At 44.1% G+C, this 15284-nt stretch overlaps 1 protein-coding gene across 1 annotated transcript in view; it reads right to left on the bottom strand.

The window, feature by feature from the left end:
- VIT (vitrin) overlaps positions 1–15284 on the bottom strand; it is a 112103-nt gene that overhangs the window by 68007 nt on the left and 28812 nt on the right. The window contains exon 3 of the mRNA XM_062210178.1: positions 12431–12496. Coding sequence (XP_062066162.1) covers positions 12431–12496 — 66 coding nt within the window. The remainder of the gene's footprint in view (positions 1–12430; positions 12497–15284) is intronic.

Below are 15284 nucleotides of genomic sequence, written 5' to 3'. Positions count from 1 at the left end.
CATCAAGATTCATTTTCAATTATCTTTATATACAGAAGATTGATTTAGTATATATTAAGTAAAGATTTCATCAGTTTGCACCCACACAGAAACACAAAGTGTAAAATACTGTTTCAGTACTAGTTATAGCATTACTTCACATTGGACAACACATTAAGGACAGATCCCACATGAGAAGTAAGTACACAGTGACTCCTGTTGTTGACGTAACAATTTGACACTCTTGTTTATGGCATCAGTAATCTCCCTAGGCTCTCGTCATGAGTTGCCAAGGCTATGGAAGTCTTTTGAGTTCACCGACTTCGATCTTATTCCGACAGGGTCATAGTCAAAGTGGAAGTTCTCTCCTCCCTTCAGAGAAAGGTACCTCCTTCTTTGATGGCCCCATTCTTTCCACTGGGATCTCACTTGCAGAGATCTTTCATTTAGGTCTTCTTCTTCTTCTTCTTTTTTTTTTTTTGCCAGAGTGTCTTGGCTTTCCATGCCTAAAATACTCTCATGGGCTCTTCAGCCAGATCCGAATGCCTTAAGGGCTGATTCTGAGGCCAGAGTGCTATTTAGGACATCTGCCATTCTATGCGTCTGCTGTGTATCCCACTTCCCATGATGGATCCTTCTCTCCCTTTTTGATTCTATCAGTATTAGCAGATGCTTGTCTTGTTTGTGTGATCCCTTTGACTCTTAGACCTATCAGTGTGATCAATTGTGAACTGAAATTGATCACTTGGACTAGTGAGATGGTATTGGTACATGCCACCTTGATGGGATTGTATTAGAATCCCCTGGCACGTTTCTAACTCCACCATTTGGGGCAAGTCCGATTAAGCATGCCCCAAATTGTACATCTCCTCCCTCTCTTATTCCCACTCTTATATTTAACAGGGATCACTTTTCAGTTAAAATTTGAACACCTAAGAATAATTGTGTGTTAATTACAGAGTTCAACCAATAGTACTAGAACAAAAAAAATACTGAAAAGGATAAAGTATTACATTGTACATCAACAGTCAGGACAAGAGCTGATCAAATCACTGTTTCTCATAGTGTACATTTCACTTCAACAGGTTTCCTTTTTGATGCTCAGTTAGTTGTCACCAATCAGGGAGAACATATGATATTTGTCACTTTGGGACTGGCTTAATTCACTCGGTATAATGTTTTCCAGATTCCTCCATCTTGTTGCAAATGACCGGATTTCATTGTTTTTGACTGCTATATAGTATTCTATAGAGTACATGTCCCATAATTTCTTTATCCAGTGTACTGTTGATGGGCATTTGGGTTGGTTCCAGGTCTTAGCTATTGTGAATTGAGCTGCAATAAACATTAATGTGCAGACAGCTTGTTTGTTTGCCAATTTCATTTCCATTGGGTAAAGCAACTCTTCTTTAAGTATCTAGAAACCATGGCTTATTCTTCCCAGTATTCACCCAGGTATGTGTGAAGTAGCCTCTTTTCCTGTGGCTGACAAAGAATCTTCCACAGATCCACTTACAGCCCAAATGAAATGAGTTATCCTTTCATTTCCCCCATTTTTTTCTTTTAAAGATTTATTTATTTATTTGAAAGTCAGAGTTACACACAGAGAGAGGGAGGTCCTCTATCTGCTGTTTCACTACCCAAATGGCCTTAATGGCCAGAATTGCGACTATCTGAAGCCAGGAGCCAGGAGTTTCTTCTGGGTCTCCAACACAGGTGCATGGGCCAAAGGGCTTGGGCCATCTTCCACTGCTTTCCCAGGCCATAGCAGAGAGCTGGATCGGAAGTGGATCAGCCGGGACTCAAAGCAGAACCCATATGGGATGCTGGCACCACAGGAGGCAGCTTTGCCTACTTTGCCACAGCACTGGCCCCTCCCCTGAGTGTTGTTGAATATTTAATGCTTACTCCTTAGAATATCCTTTTTCATTCTTTTGTTGTTTAGATTAGTTTTCATATCTCCCTCTTTCCCTTCTTCTCTGGAAATTAGACTTCCTCAAGAGGATAAACCAAAATTAAGGCAGCTCAGGTCACATCTTGGGTCTGAAGGAAGTAGGCAGACATTGGGCAAATGCCCAAGTAGGCAGTCAGAGAATGCTGTGTCTCACAAATAAGTGAGAATTTATTTGTAAATCCTCAGAAGTTTATTCTCAGAAGGCCTTTGAGAAAATAAGACCAATGTCTTGTTCATTCCTTCCCAAGTGTACGGTGAGGGTGGCAGTGAGGGAAACCCTGTGTTCACATCATGGGGATCTGGGAGCCCAGGTCTGCCTCGGTGGGCCCTTCGTGTAGGCTCTGCTCCTGCCTTTGTGCCCGCACCTGCTCCCTGTGTGATTCCTTAGGGTTACCTTGCCTTCTCTTGGTTACTTTATGTCAGAGATCACGTTAGTAGAGTCTCAGACTCTGCCAAGATTCTTCCCAGAGGCCCTGGGAACCAGCCACAGGGTAAAGAGAGCCACCTGCGAACCAGACATAGGAACCATAGCACTGACCGTCAGCACTAGTCACTGCTATATGGCTGTCACAGGGTTCCTGGGCAAACAGTCTTGTCTCAGAATGGAAAGCTGGGATTGTCCAGGCTACTATTTTCATACAAAGTTAGAATCTTAGAGGCAGAGTTGCAAATGTTTCAAAAAAGGGTTTGGTTCTCCTGGCTGGGCTGATAGCCATGACTATTGGGAGAGAGGTCTCATATGATAAGCCGATTATGTATCTGCCAAACCAAGCTGTGTAGTCCTAATTTTACCATTCATCTTTTCAGTGATCCCAGGTAAGCCACAGTGATTCTGGAAATCAAGTTTCCTTATCAATTAGATTGGGCCTTTGTAAAGTTAGCCATGAGGTTGTTAATAATTATTATAATACAAAAGCAATGGAAAGTTTAATATTAACTTGATTTTATTGGACTGTGCTATTCAATGAGAGTAAATCTTAAATTCAAGAGAATTGTGCAAAAAATAGTTTAACAAAATACAAATGACCATTTATTTGAATATGAATGTGCCCTCCTTGATCCTGAAGTTCCATGAGAGGTCATCTTAACTCTTGCTTTGTAGTGACTTCTTTTTAGTGACAAATCATCCATTTCTTTTTTGCTTAAATAGTTTTTAATCTCATTGAGTTTTTGTTAAAAAAATCAATAGTTTTTTGTTGGTTTTATGGAAAATTCCAAAATTCTTAAGGCCTTTTCATAGTCCCGCAGAAGCAGAACTTCTGGGCTTGTCAGTTCACTTCCCTGATACTTCTAAATGCTTATAGTCTTGTGCATTTGGCTTATATAATTTCTCATACCTGGAAACAGTTTCATCTGTCTAATTGCTACTACTTTTTCAAGGTCCAGTTCCATATGCATTCATCTATTAGAATATAAACTCCAAAAGGCCGGGGATGTTTGTCTGTTTTGTTCACTGCTGTTTAATAGAATGTGTGGAGAATGAATGAAAGGATGGATTAAACCCATCCACTAGAAACTCCTGCTCGTTTTATTTCTCAATCTGCCATTTCGCTCTACCTCTACCTTGGTCTGAGTCACAGATGTTTCCCATCTGATGTCAACAGAGAGCCTTCTGTCTTTCCTTCTTCCTTCCACGCTCGCCGTGCCCTGCACCTCTGTGGCTCCAATCCTTTCTCCATTGAGAAGCTAGTGTGATAGTTCAACAAACGGTATCGGATTTCGTGATTCTTCTACTCAGTACTACTTACTGACGTCTCAGTGCTCTTGTAGTAAAGAGTCCAGGCTCCTTTAGAGGGTCTGTAAGGTCATAGAGCATCTGTCGTCTTCACTTTCACGACTGTATCACAGATATTGAGAAGCTGCCAGCCAGCAAAGGCCTGGGAGAAGCACTGTCTAGGCAAAAGGAAGGCCGGGGCAAAAGCTGCGATGTGAAAGTGGGCTTGGCAGTTTGAAGAACATACAGGAGGCCAGCGAGTGAAGGGAAGAGAGGTAATAATGAGATCTGTGGCACTGACAGGGATCACATCAAATAGGGACCAGAATGTAGAGTTCCCGCTGACCAATACTTGAACAGTTGTTTTCCCCAGAACCCTTTGCAGGCCTGTGACTATTCTATTCAGAAGAAATGTCTTGACAAGCCCTAACTAAGTTTCCAAGGGCCTCTGTGTGAGAGGCCAGCTGAAGTCTCTGTGGAATGGGCTTATTTTATGGGAGAGAGGGGGTGAGAATAGAGTGAGATGCTGGTGGGAGATGCTGCATCCCATGAGGTGTCTCCCTCTGTTGATGTTGAGAATTGATAATGAAAGGTCCAAAATATGACAAAATGTCAGGTGCAGGGGAATTTCTTGTGGGAGTCCATATAGGAGCTGAGCCACAAGGCATGTCAGGACAGGAGGGCCACGACAACTTGGGAGTGGCCAGAAAGAGAAAGTCGTGGGAAAGGAAATCTCAGATCCTCCGGAAGTCACTGGGAGGGATCCAGACATTTGAATAGTTGTAGAGTTGGGTTTTGCCCATATTTAATCTGATGTCTTAGGAACATTGGGGGCAGACTGACACTGGGATGACATCCTCTAGACTATGGAATCATCACTTTGGTCACTGGTGAGGCTGGATTTGAACTCCAGTATGTCTGAAATCAATGCTGTACCATACTTATCCCTGAGCCAAACCTTGTCATGAAAATGTGAAGGCTTGGGAGTAAAAGAAATATCTGCCTTGATGGTAAAAGATTTCTTAAGAATCTATATAAGCAACATTTGGGGGAAAACAGGGCATGCAATGGAAATAGTTTCCTAAAGACCAATCTAGTAAAAGTTACTTGTCTCAACTGAGAACTCCAAGCTCAAGTGTTAAGCACTTCAGCAAGTATAGAAATATTGGTCCTTCTGATCTAAGTTTTAGCAAGAGTTGAGAGAATACCTTCATCCACACTCCATAGCAGGACAGTGATGAGGTCGTGATTGGATGATGGAGAGTAACCCACCTCTGACAACACAGCTTTTCAGCAGCCACAGAAGTTTGTGTCTCTAAAAATAACTTATTTTATTTTACATGGGTTCCTAATGTACATCTTTGACTTGATCCTTAAAACTCTAAAAAACATATTGTCCCCATTTTCCATAGAAGTAAGTTGACTTTCTCAAACTCAAGAGCCAAGTGAGTGGTGGAGCCACAACTTGAATTTAGGCCTTCCGGCTATAAATCTGAAGTATTGCCAACTCCACCTCCTAGTTGGTTGCACAATGGAAGAGAATGAGTTGAATTTTTGCTTCTCTAATCTTATAGGGCTTTTCTGAACTGGAAGATCACTGCTATCATTGGAATATGATTTGTCCCCTGAATTCATGTGGGAGTTTAAACCCCAAAGCCATAAGTTATTGGTATTAAGAGGGTAGAAATGTAATCTGACTCTGGGGTTTAGAGGTGGGGTCTTTGGGCAGCAATTAAATTAGATTAGGTCATTAGGGTGGAGCCCCCATGATTGAATTCTGGTGGCTTTTATAAGGGGAGGGAAAGAGACCACACAGACACAGAAACACATGTGCACTCCTGCTGTGATGTGATGCAGTTCAGGAGAGCCTTTGCCAAAGCCTGTGTCATGCTGTTGGACTTTGAATCTCTAGAACCATGAGCTAAAATAAGCCTCTTTTTCTTTCATTTTTTAAAGTAAGGTTAGTTTGCTTCAGGTATTTTGTTATAGTTATGAAAAGCTGAACAAGGCATTTGCTGACAACCAATGGTAGATAAATGCAGAACATGTCAGATTGTGTGTGTGTCTGAGAGAGCAAGAGAGAGAGAGAGAGGGAGAATGCGTCTGTGCATTTAATACACACAAGGCAACTCTTCTAGTGTAATAATTTCCCCTGTTTTTTTCCTTTTACTTCTGAATATTGCCCCAATAGAATTAACTCAACTGAAAATCTTCAACACAGAGCCAGTGTGCCTTCCTTCTCATCTGTCTGTCAGAAGGAGGGCTAGAGAGTTAATCCTCTTCCTTTCTCATGATCTGAGAAAGGGCACACACACCAGTCTGTACGGAGGAAGCCCTGGTGTTGGTCCCAGGTGTTTAAGAAGGGAGCAAACACTGGAGATTACTTACAAGTTGCAACACGCGAACCTTCCCAAGAAGCTGTGTGCATGTTATAGCAAATCCCACAACTACAGAGCTGTGTTTTTCTTCATCAGTATCCAAGGCATTAACTAACCAAGTCCCAGAACTATGACCTCCTCATGCCCAAGGCAGTGTGTCCAGGAATCATCCATCCTTTCAAGGTTGATTGCAAAAATTTTTCCATGAGTAATAATTATTAAGGTTAAGTTATTGGAGAGAAATGTGGGAATTAAAGGTTGTACATTTCACCCCAAGGTAAGTCTATTTCAACAAAGTCCAATGTAATGGAAATATTTCAGAATGTAGCTTCATTGCCTATGGAAAATGTCTCCTTCTCATTTATTTTGCTGATTGTTGTCTTCATCATATACATTTCCTGTTAAAACTCCCAGGAGTCCTCATCCTCCAATAAATGGTGAGGGGAAAAACATTCTCTGATTGGCATAGCCTGGTGAGTCCTAACCCACTTCCAGCTGCATTGTTACTCTGCAACACTTAACTGGACCATGCCACCCGCTGTTTCTGACCTCATTCTCCACTTGTTCCCTGAGATCCTGGACTCAGGCCACCTAGAAAACCCTCCCACCTACCTCTGCCTGTAAAATTCGACTTATTTTTCGTGTATTGTCATAAAGTTAGTGTGAATCCTATGATAGACTCCTTATTTTTCCTCATGTAGTATTTATCACATTTTGCTTACTTTTATAATGGGTTTTCTTGTTGCTCATTTGTCTGTCTATCCATCCAGCAAGTATCCCATGAACACTAATTATATCTTCATGGTGCTTTTGGACTTGCTGGGAAAACATTGTTTAAAAAAACTGTAAAACAGTATGCAGTTGCTGCTTGATAGAGGTAATGCAGTGCACATAGGAGAAATCTAACCTAATTTTGTGTGTTTTGGGGGAAGGGGTTGGGTGTAGAAAAGCTTCTCTCTGTCCTGTTTATTTTGTCTGAAACAATATGGGATGCTTACTGAAGTCCTAGACTTCTGGGGGGCAGGTAGCCAGTAACATGTTGTGTGGAGCCAACCATCATGGCTCTCATGTGTGTGATGCTAATCTCACCTGATGCCTTTTGGGACAGAGACTTCCGGGGCTCTTCTGGGACTTCATTATGGTAGAACAGCCATTGATGAGATTTTACAACTTGAAACTTTGTACAACTTTCCAACTAGCAAGACCTTCTGCCAGGCAGACTGTGTTAGAGACTTTGGTGAACATCATGTATGTGGAAACACCTGATATGTTTATTGCAGGGTGGACTGATAGTCTCCATTGAGGAGTAGGTCTTTTTGAATGTGTAACTTAAGCATCAATGAAGTTAATCCTTAAAATTCACTGAGTACTGTGATTACCTATGGAGAAGCACATGACGAACTTGAATCCTTCATTCGTTATTTGTAGCCTTGCGTGATCAATAAAAATGCAGCCACATTTTGGCAATTTGTTAGAAACTCTTGAGTAGTAGGTTTGTGCTGACTAAACACTGATGTGCCTCTGGGGAAGGTTAGAGCTGTGGCTCCAAAGATATCAAGAAAATGAAATAAAGTGAAGACCCTCCTTAGTGCAGAAAGGTAAACTTCTTTGTGGGCGATAAAGCAGATGAATTGATTGTTTTTAACGTGTGCTTATTCCCCTCCTTCTTTGAGAGAATTCAGATCTTTCAGGTCAAAGGTTGATGGAGAGAAAATGATTTTCCAAGACTGGAGCGGGTGGGTAGTTCCCCTGACAGCTGCCTTGGGGTGCGCCGCCTTGCAGCAGCAGGTGCTGTGACCCACGGGGGTGGCGTCTTTGGTGTGGGGCCTCCCCGCTCTGCCAAGGTCTCATCTTCCAGGACAGAGTGTGGCTGCCCACCTTTCATGAACTCACAGGTTTGGACACTGAGCCTCTCGGAGGACCTCTCTGAACTTTCTACATCACATAAGCCTTCCAGGGGGGAAGCCCCAATAATTGTGGAATTTGAATTCCACCCGTACCCCAGGAAATTAGCAGATGAAACTTCATTTGGTTTGGAAAATACCATACTTATGGTGGAATAAAATTATTCAGTTGCATTTTGAATAAACTACAACTGTACATATGAAAGCAAAATGGCAGTGTGGAATGAACGATATGGGGAGTAGAGCAGTGAGAATCTGCCAACTGTTTTCAACTTTGCTTTCCTCCTTTGTAGAACCTCCATGCTTGGGGCCGGCGCTGTGGCGTGGCAGGTAGAGCTGCCGTCTGCAGTGCTGGCATCCTGTATAGGCACTGCTTTGAGTTCTGGCTGCTTCTCTTCCAATCTAGCTCTCCGGTATGGCCTGGGGAAGCAGTAGAAGATGACCCAAATTCTTGGGTGCCTGCGCCCATATGGGAGACCCAGAAGAAACTCCTGGCTGCTGGCTTTGGATCGGCCCAACTCCAGCCATGGTGGCCATTTGGGGAGTGAGTGAACCAGTGGATGGAAGACTTTTTCCCTCTCTCTCTGCAACTCTGCCTTTCAAATAAATAAATAAATAAACACACCTAAATCAAGAGCTCTCCATGCTGGGCAGGCATTGTGGTGTGGTAAGAACATCCCACATTGGAGTCCTGTTCCAGTTCCAGCTACTCTGCTTCTGAGCAGCTTCCTGCTAAGGCCGTAGCAGGTGAATCAAGTGCTTGAGTTCCTCCTGGTCTCCCATGGGGTGCAGGGCCCAAGGACTTGGGCCATCCTCCACTGCACTCCCTGGCCACAGCAGAGAGCTGACCTGGAAGAGGAGCAACTGGGACAGAATCCAGTGCCCCAACCAGGACTAGAACCCAGGGTGCCGGCGCCACAGACAGAGGATTAGCCTAGTGAGCTGTGGCGCCGGCTTGAGATTTCTTTAGATCCTTGCTTTCTTAAGTTTACTTTCTGGTTGAAACTGCTCGTAGTACGGTAGGTTCCAACTCTAAGGGCGCAATGAGCAGGCTCTCTGTTCAGTGAAGAGGAGTGGCCCATTGCCTCCCCACTGTCTCGGGCGGAGCACGTTCTTGCAAATCTCAGGCTGATAGAAAGCCGGCCTTTTGACTTCACAGTGCAAGGTCCTTGACCTTGTGATCCTTGGACTTGTAAAGAGTGACTTCTAGAATGAGCTCAGGGGTCTGCAGGTGTAGAGAGACAGACACAAGGTCCATCATTTATCTCTCAGAAAAACAAAAGAACTTGTAATGGTTCTGTCTTCTGCTTTCCTGGATAAATTTACGTGAATTTCTGTTGCAGGTGTTGCTGTCACTTTCATGCTACCTAGACAGGTATAGGAACCTGGAATGCTTACTCACTAACAATCGGTGCCCTCCGTCTTCTCTCCTATGTTGGTGCAAAGGAACTTTTTTGTGCTATAAGCATTTTACTCTTCTCTCAGAACAATACTTCTGTTGTAAAAATATACTCCTGTCAGCCCAAGGTTGATGTAGTTGGATTCTCTCTCCCAGGCATTTTGGGTCAGGGCTGAGAGACACGGTCTTGGGTGGGTGGTGGGGATGCGGTGGGGGTGTTTCCTACCATCTTTGCATACAGGTGCAGTCCCAGGGGCTTCCAGTGATGCTTCCTGCCTTGGATCTTGCAAGCTACCCCTTGTCCTGCCCAAATCCCCTTTTTTATTTAAGAAAATTGGCTTTGGGCCAGTGCCGCAGCTCACTTGGCCAATTCTCCGCCTGCAGCGCGGCACCCTGGGTTCTAGTCCCGGTTGGGGTGCCGGATTCTGTCCCGGTTGCCCCTCTTCCAGTCTGGCTCTCTGCTGTGGCCCGGGAGGGCAGTGGACAGTGAGAGAGAGAGAGACAGAGAGAAAGGTCTTCCTTCCATTGGTTCACCCCCCAAATGGCTGCCATGGCCGGTGCGCTGTGCCGATCCGAAGTCAGGAGCCAGGTGCTTCTCCTGGTCTTCCATGTGGGTGCAGGGCCCAAGCACTTGGGCCATCCTCCACTGCCCTCCCGGGCCACAGCAGAGAGCTGGCCTGGAAGAGGGGCAACCGGGACTAGAACCCGGGTTGCCAGCACCGCAGGCAGAGGGTTAGCCTAGTGAGCCACGGCGCCGACCTGGCTTTGGGTTTTTGCTAACAGCAACCAAAATAGCTTGTACTGAGATATTTCCCATTGCCCTCATGCTAAATTCTGAATTCTTGAACATGGTGGTAGTGTCTTATCTCTCTCTCTCTCTCTCTCTCTCTCTCTCTCCTCATTCTTCCTCAACATATTCGCCTCCTGCCCTGTATTTCAGCCATTTTGAGCTACTTCTTAGTTCTTTCTACTCTCGAGGCCCTGTGCGTGATGTGTCCTCCCTGCCTGTGACACTTCTCCCTCCGTGGCGGCTTGGCTGGTCCCTATTTGGCCTTCAGAGATCCGTGATGTCATTTCCTCCGGAAGCCCTTGAAGAGACACGGCTTCTTTTCCTCACTCTTGGCCTATCTCTGGCTCCCCTTGTCCTAACACTTATGCCAACGCTGTAACTGCCTGTTGGCTTGTCTTGCTCCCCCGCCCCTAGATTGTGAGCTCCGTCAGCGTCTGGATTACTGTTGTAGCCGGGTGTCCAACACAGTGCCTACGTACTCGCTGGCATCCGGCGAAGTTTGTCAAGTGAATGACGTGCCTGTGTTGCCATCATTCACCTTCCCCAGCAGGCTGGCAATATGGAATAGAAAAAAGAAGGTTCCCTTGTCCTCCAAGTGCGGACGATGATTCGGGAACACTCCTAAGGTCAAGAATCAGGTAGCTGTAAGATTTGGGAGTACCCTAATGCCTTCATTGTCTCTTTTTTCCTTAGTTAATGATTGCGCCAGAGTTGCTCATTACAGAAAAGACCTCCTGCCTTTATTGATTTGAATGTGCTGCATCACGAGGGAGGGAACGTTTGAGAGTAAGGCTAGAGTGTAGCATATCGGAAATGTAATCCCTCTGAGATCTCTGAGAGCTTTGCCCTTGGGTCACTTCGCACAGTGAAAACTGTTGTCATGGAAATCTTGGCCCTTTCGTGATTTCTGTACAGAGTTAATGAAGATACTGGAAACAGCCCAAGGGAACTCCTACTTGGGCGTGCATTTGTCTCCATATTAACCCAATCATTGTTTTGAACACACATCTGCCCCAGGGCTGATTCTTTTGGCTCTTGTTCCTGACGGGAATAAATAAACAACTGATTCCTTTTTAGTGTTCCAGCCTAGGAGGCTGTGGATGGCTGCCCTTTTGGTCTCATTTCAACAGGAAATCCCACATGGAAGGTTTAAAGCAGCAGACGAATACAGGGTGGTTGTGTAAAGCAAATCTCTTTATTTCAGATTATTAATGTTGCTGATTTCAAGGCCTCTCAATACCTATAAAGGAAGTTTCAATTGTGGAGCACAGGACATTGTTTGTGTCTAAATCCTTTCTTTCATGGTCCTTTATAGACATACCTTAACTGAAGCCTCCATCAAGCCCGCGGATCTGCATCTAGATCTCCCCGTGTGCTCCCAGCATCTGAGAGTGAGATTTTCCATCTGTGTCCTGTCTTGCTATTTACTTCCCAATACCCATTCTTCGTTACTAATGGAATTCTTTTCTTTTGTGAGGCATAGGGATGGGTGAAATGAAGACATTTCTGCTCTCCTGTACTGTTGGTTAAGTAGCAGTGGTCTATTTAACTGTCTTGGTGTATCTTTAGAGGGAGTGACTATGTGCCCTTCCTCATCACTTCCTGCTGACTGAAGTGTGGTTGTGATGGATGGGGCCAGGGCAGCCATTTTGGACAATGAGTTGGGAGCCATGTTGAGGATGGCTGAATTGTAAGACAGAAGTTTGGGTCCCGCAAGATTGTGAATCTCCCATAAAAGCCCTGACTGACTCTGTTTATAGTGGAGAAAAAGAAACTTTTATGTTATATAATGGACAATTATTTTAGATTTTCGGTATGTAATCTTAACTAGTGTATTACCCAAAAGTGAAACTTATTTTTTCTCTTTCTATTGATGGGTGTGAAATCTCCTAAGCATCTGTGTGAAATTTACCTTCTGATCTCAGAGAATTCTGGAACGTGAGGCAGGTTTACTGGACATTTGTATGACTGAATTGTGGGGTATATGAATTGAGGCAAAATTTCAATGGCCGGGAAATATCTGGTCCAGCCTAGGCCAGGGGCACAGTGTTGCTTGCTCTTTGTAGTCAAACTTCCCTGGTGCTGTGGAACCACGTGCCTTTACCGTACACTCAGGATGCTCTCAAAGGCTTTTTGGAATAAAGGGGTGTAATGAGGAAGTCTCATCACTGGAGTGCAAACACTTGCGATAAAGACAAAAACAAAACAAGACAAAGCGAATATCTACCTTCTGAATTATCTGAAACAAGTACAACAACCCTCCACGTGGAAGACACAACCTCATACCAGTGAGGAATGAGAATTTTACTTACTGAACTTGGGCCTTTTAATCTTCTTTGCCATTTCTTTATTTGAATGTATTCCGGTCACCAGTAAAACTGCATGAAGAAAATAGAAAATCCAATCAATTTATTTCACCTTTTCTCTCTCTTATCCCTTATATTTACTTTGAGTATCCATAAAATATTGCTACTGGTGGCATTAATTTTCCCTATGTATTAAGATTGGGGAGGTCATATATATGTAGTCTGTATAACTCTTTGTAGCCCCTGCTGAGAGGTTCTTTCAAAAATACCTCTTGGATACTTTTCCTTTAAAATTTTTAAAATTTTGTTTATTTGAGAGAGAGGGAGAGACAGAGAAAGAGCTATCCTATCTATTGGCTCACTCTCCAAATAGTGGCGATGGCTGGTGCTGGATGGGCTGAAGCCAGGAATCAGGAATTCCATCTGGGTCTCCCACATGAGAGGCAGGGCCCCAAGTACTTAGGCCATCTTCTGCTCATTTCTCAGGGGGTCAGCAGGGAGCTGGATTGGAAGCAGAGCAGCCAGGATGTAGACTAGTGTTCTGATATGGGACGTCAACCTTACACTTAGTAGCTTGACCTGGTGTATCACAACGTTGGCTCCATGCTGTCCTGAAAGGTGAGCCTGGAGAAAGCCACTGATTTTCCTGGCCCTAGGAGAGGCACCCAGTACCTCCTTGTGTCCTGTCCTCTGTTCCACAGTTGGTTTGCACATGGCCACTTTCCCACGAGGGAACTGTAGGGATTGTGTGTGTGTGTGTGTGTGTGTGGATGGAGGGATATGTAGAAAGTCTCAGATGTGAGGCTGCCCGGGAAAGGAAGACACAGAGGGAGGAGTGGGGAGCCCCGTCACAGGAGTGACCTGAGCGTCCCCTTGGTGGTCTACTTGAGTGGTTCTGGTTCTGTGCCCAGTTGAGACCAAGTGCAGGTGGATGGGCTTCCTCCTCAGACACAAGAGCAGAACCTTACACAGTACTTGGGCATAGCTGGTTTTCAGGAGGTGTGTTTCCAAGTGAAGAATGGGGAAGTCTTCATGCTTTTTAATTTCAAGTCATGTTACCAGTTCCTCTTCAAGTGCATAAGATGAAGTTGAGCCTTGTGTTTTTAAAAAGTAATGCTGGCTATTTTTCTTCTTATTACAAAAGTAATACATGTTCTCTTCTTATTACAAAAATAATACATGCTATTTTATTACAAAAGTAATATTACAAAAGTAATATATCACAAAAATAATACAAGTAAAAAATATAAAGGCCACACAAAACAGTGCAGGAAATATTGATGAACACAAGAGTAGAATACTTTCTAGACTTTTTCTGCACATGTGTATGTGTTCACATGGATCCTTTTTTAAAAAGAGATTTTTATTTATTTATTCGAAAGGCATAGCGAGAAAGAGAGAGAGAGAGAAAGAGGGAAAGAGAGAAAGATCTTCCATCTACTAGCTCACTCCCCAAATGGCCACAATAGTCAGGCCTGGGCCAGGTTGAAGCCAGGAGCCTGGAACTCCATTTGGGTCTCCCATGTAGATGGCAGTGACTCAAGTCCTAGTGCCATTTTGTGCTGCCTCCCAGGGGCATCATTGGGAAGGTAGACAGGAAAGCATAGAGTATCTACAACTCAAACCATACACGCTGGTACAGGGTGTGGGCATCCCAAGCTCTGACTTAACCCCTGTACCACAGTGCTTACACACACAGAGGCTTTGAGCCAGACATTTGATCACGCTCATACTGTTGACAATGTTTTCTCACTTCTACTTTACTTAAGAGTATATTCCAACACTTGTCATTAAATGTTCTTTTCACCATAGTTTTAACTGCCTACAAAGCATTACATTCTCTGGATGCATTTTAGCCAATCCTCCACTTAATATAAATAACTTCATCTTTGCACAGATCTATTATTATTATTTCTTTTTTTAAAAAAAGATTTATTTATTTATTATTTGACAGGAAGAGTTACAGAGAGAGAAAAAGAGAGAGACAGAGAGAGACAGACAGGACAGATCAATCTTACATCTGCTGGTTCACTCCCCAAATTGCCATAACAATTGGCAGCCAGGAGCCAGGAGCTTCTTCTGGGTCTCCCATGTGGGTGCAGGGGCCCAAGAACTTGGACCATTTTCTGCTGCTTTCCCAGGTGCATTAGCAGGGAGCTGGATGGGAAGTGGAGCAGCCAGGACTTGAACTGGCGCCCATGTGGGATGCCAGCGTCACAGGCTGGCGTCACAGTGCAGGCCCCCATTGTTTCTTTAAAATAAATTTCCAAATGGAATTTCTTGTCTAATATTTACACCTATTTAAAATTTTGATACATCTTTGAAAATGTTTATAGCAATTTTTTATTTGCCATGTATGAAAATGCTGATTCTGTATAATTATGTTAAGTCCACCAGTAGACAGAAAAGCAGTTTTTCCTTTTAAAATGTTAGTCAATCCTTTCTTCTGCCCTCCCGTCCAGGTGTTCTTCCACTTCACCCACCCAAAGGTGGCACTGCTTTCCCTGCAATCAGCCATTTTTGTGAGAAACTCACTTTCTGGGTGCAGTCGGGACTCTGAACATTGAGCGTGGGGAAAGAGCTCATTCAACATGGGCTTTTGGGGCCAGCATTGTTTCCTTGCAGGTTAAGTCAGTGCCTGTGCATCCCATGTGAGCGTAGTGTCAAGTCCCAGCTGCTCTACTCTGGTCCAGCTCCCTGCTAATGCACCTGGGAAAGCAGCAGATGATGGCCCAAGTGCTTGGGTCCTTGCACACTTGCAGAAGACCTGGACAGAATTCCAGGCTCCTGGCTCCTGCCCAGATAGCCCTGGCCTTTGTGGCTATTTGGAAAGTGAACCAGTGGATGGAAGATCGGTTTC

The sequence above is a fragment of the Lepus europaeus genome, chromosome 13 (assembly GCF_033115175.1).
Source record: "Lepus europaeus isolate LE1 chromosome 13, mLepTim1.pri, whole genome shotgun sequence".
Lineage (NCBI taxonomy): Eukaryota > Metazoa > Chordata > Mammalia > Lagomorpha > Leporidae > Lepus > Lepus europaeus.
Note: the sequence above shows the minus strand (reverse complement) of the source record. Positions and strands in the feature narration are given on the sequence as shown.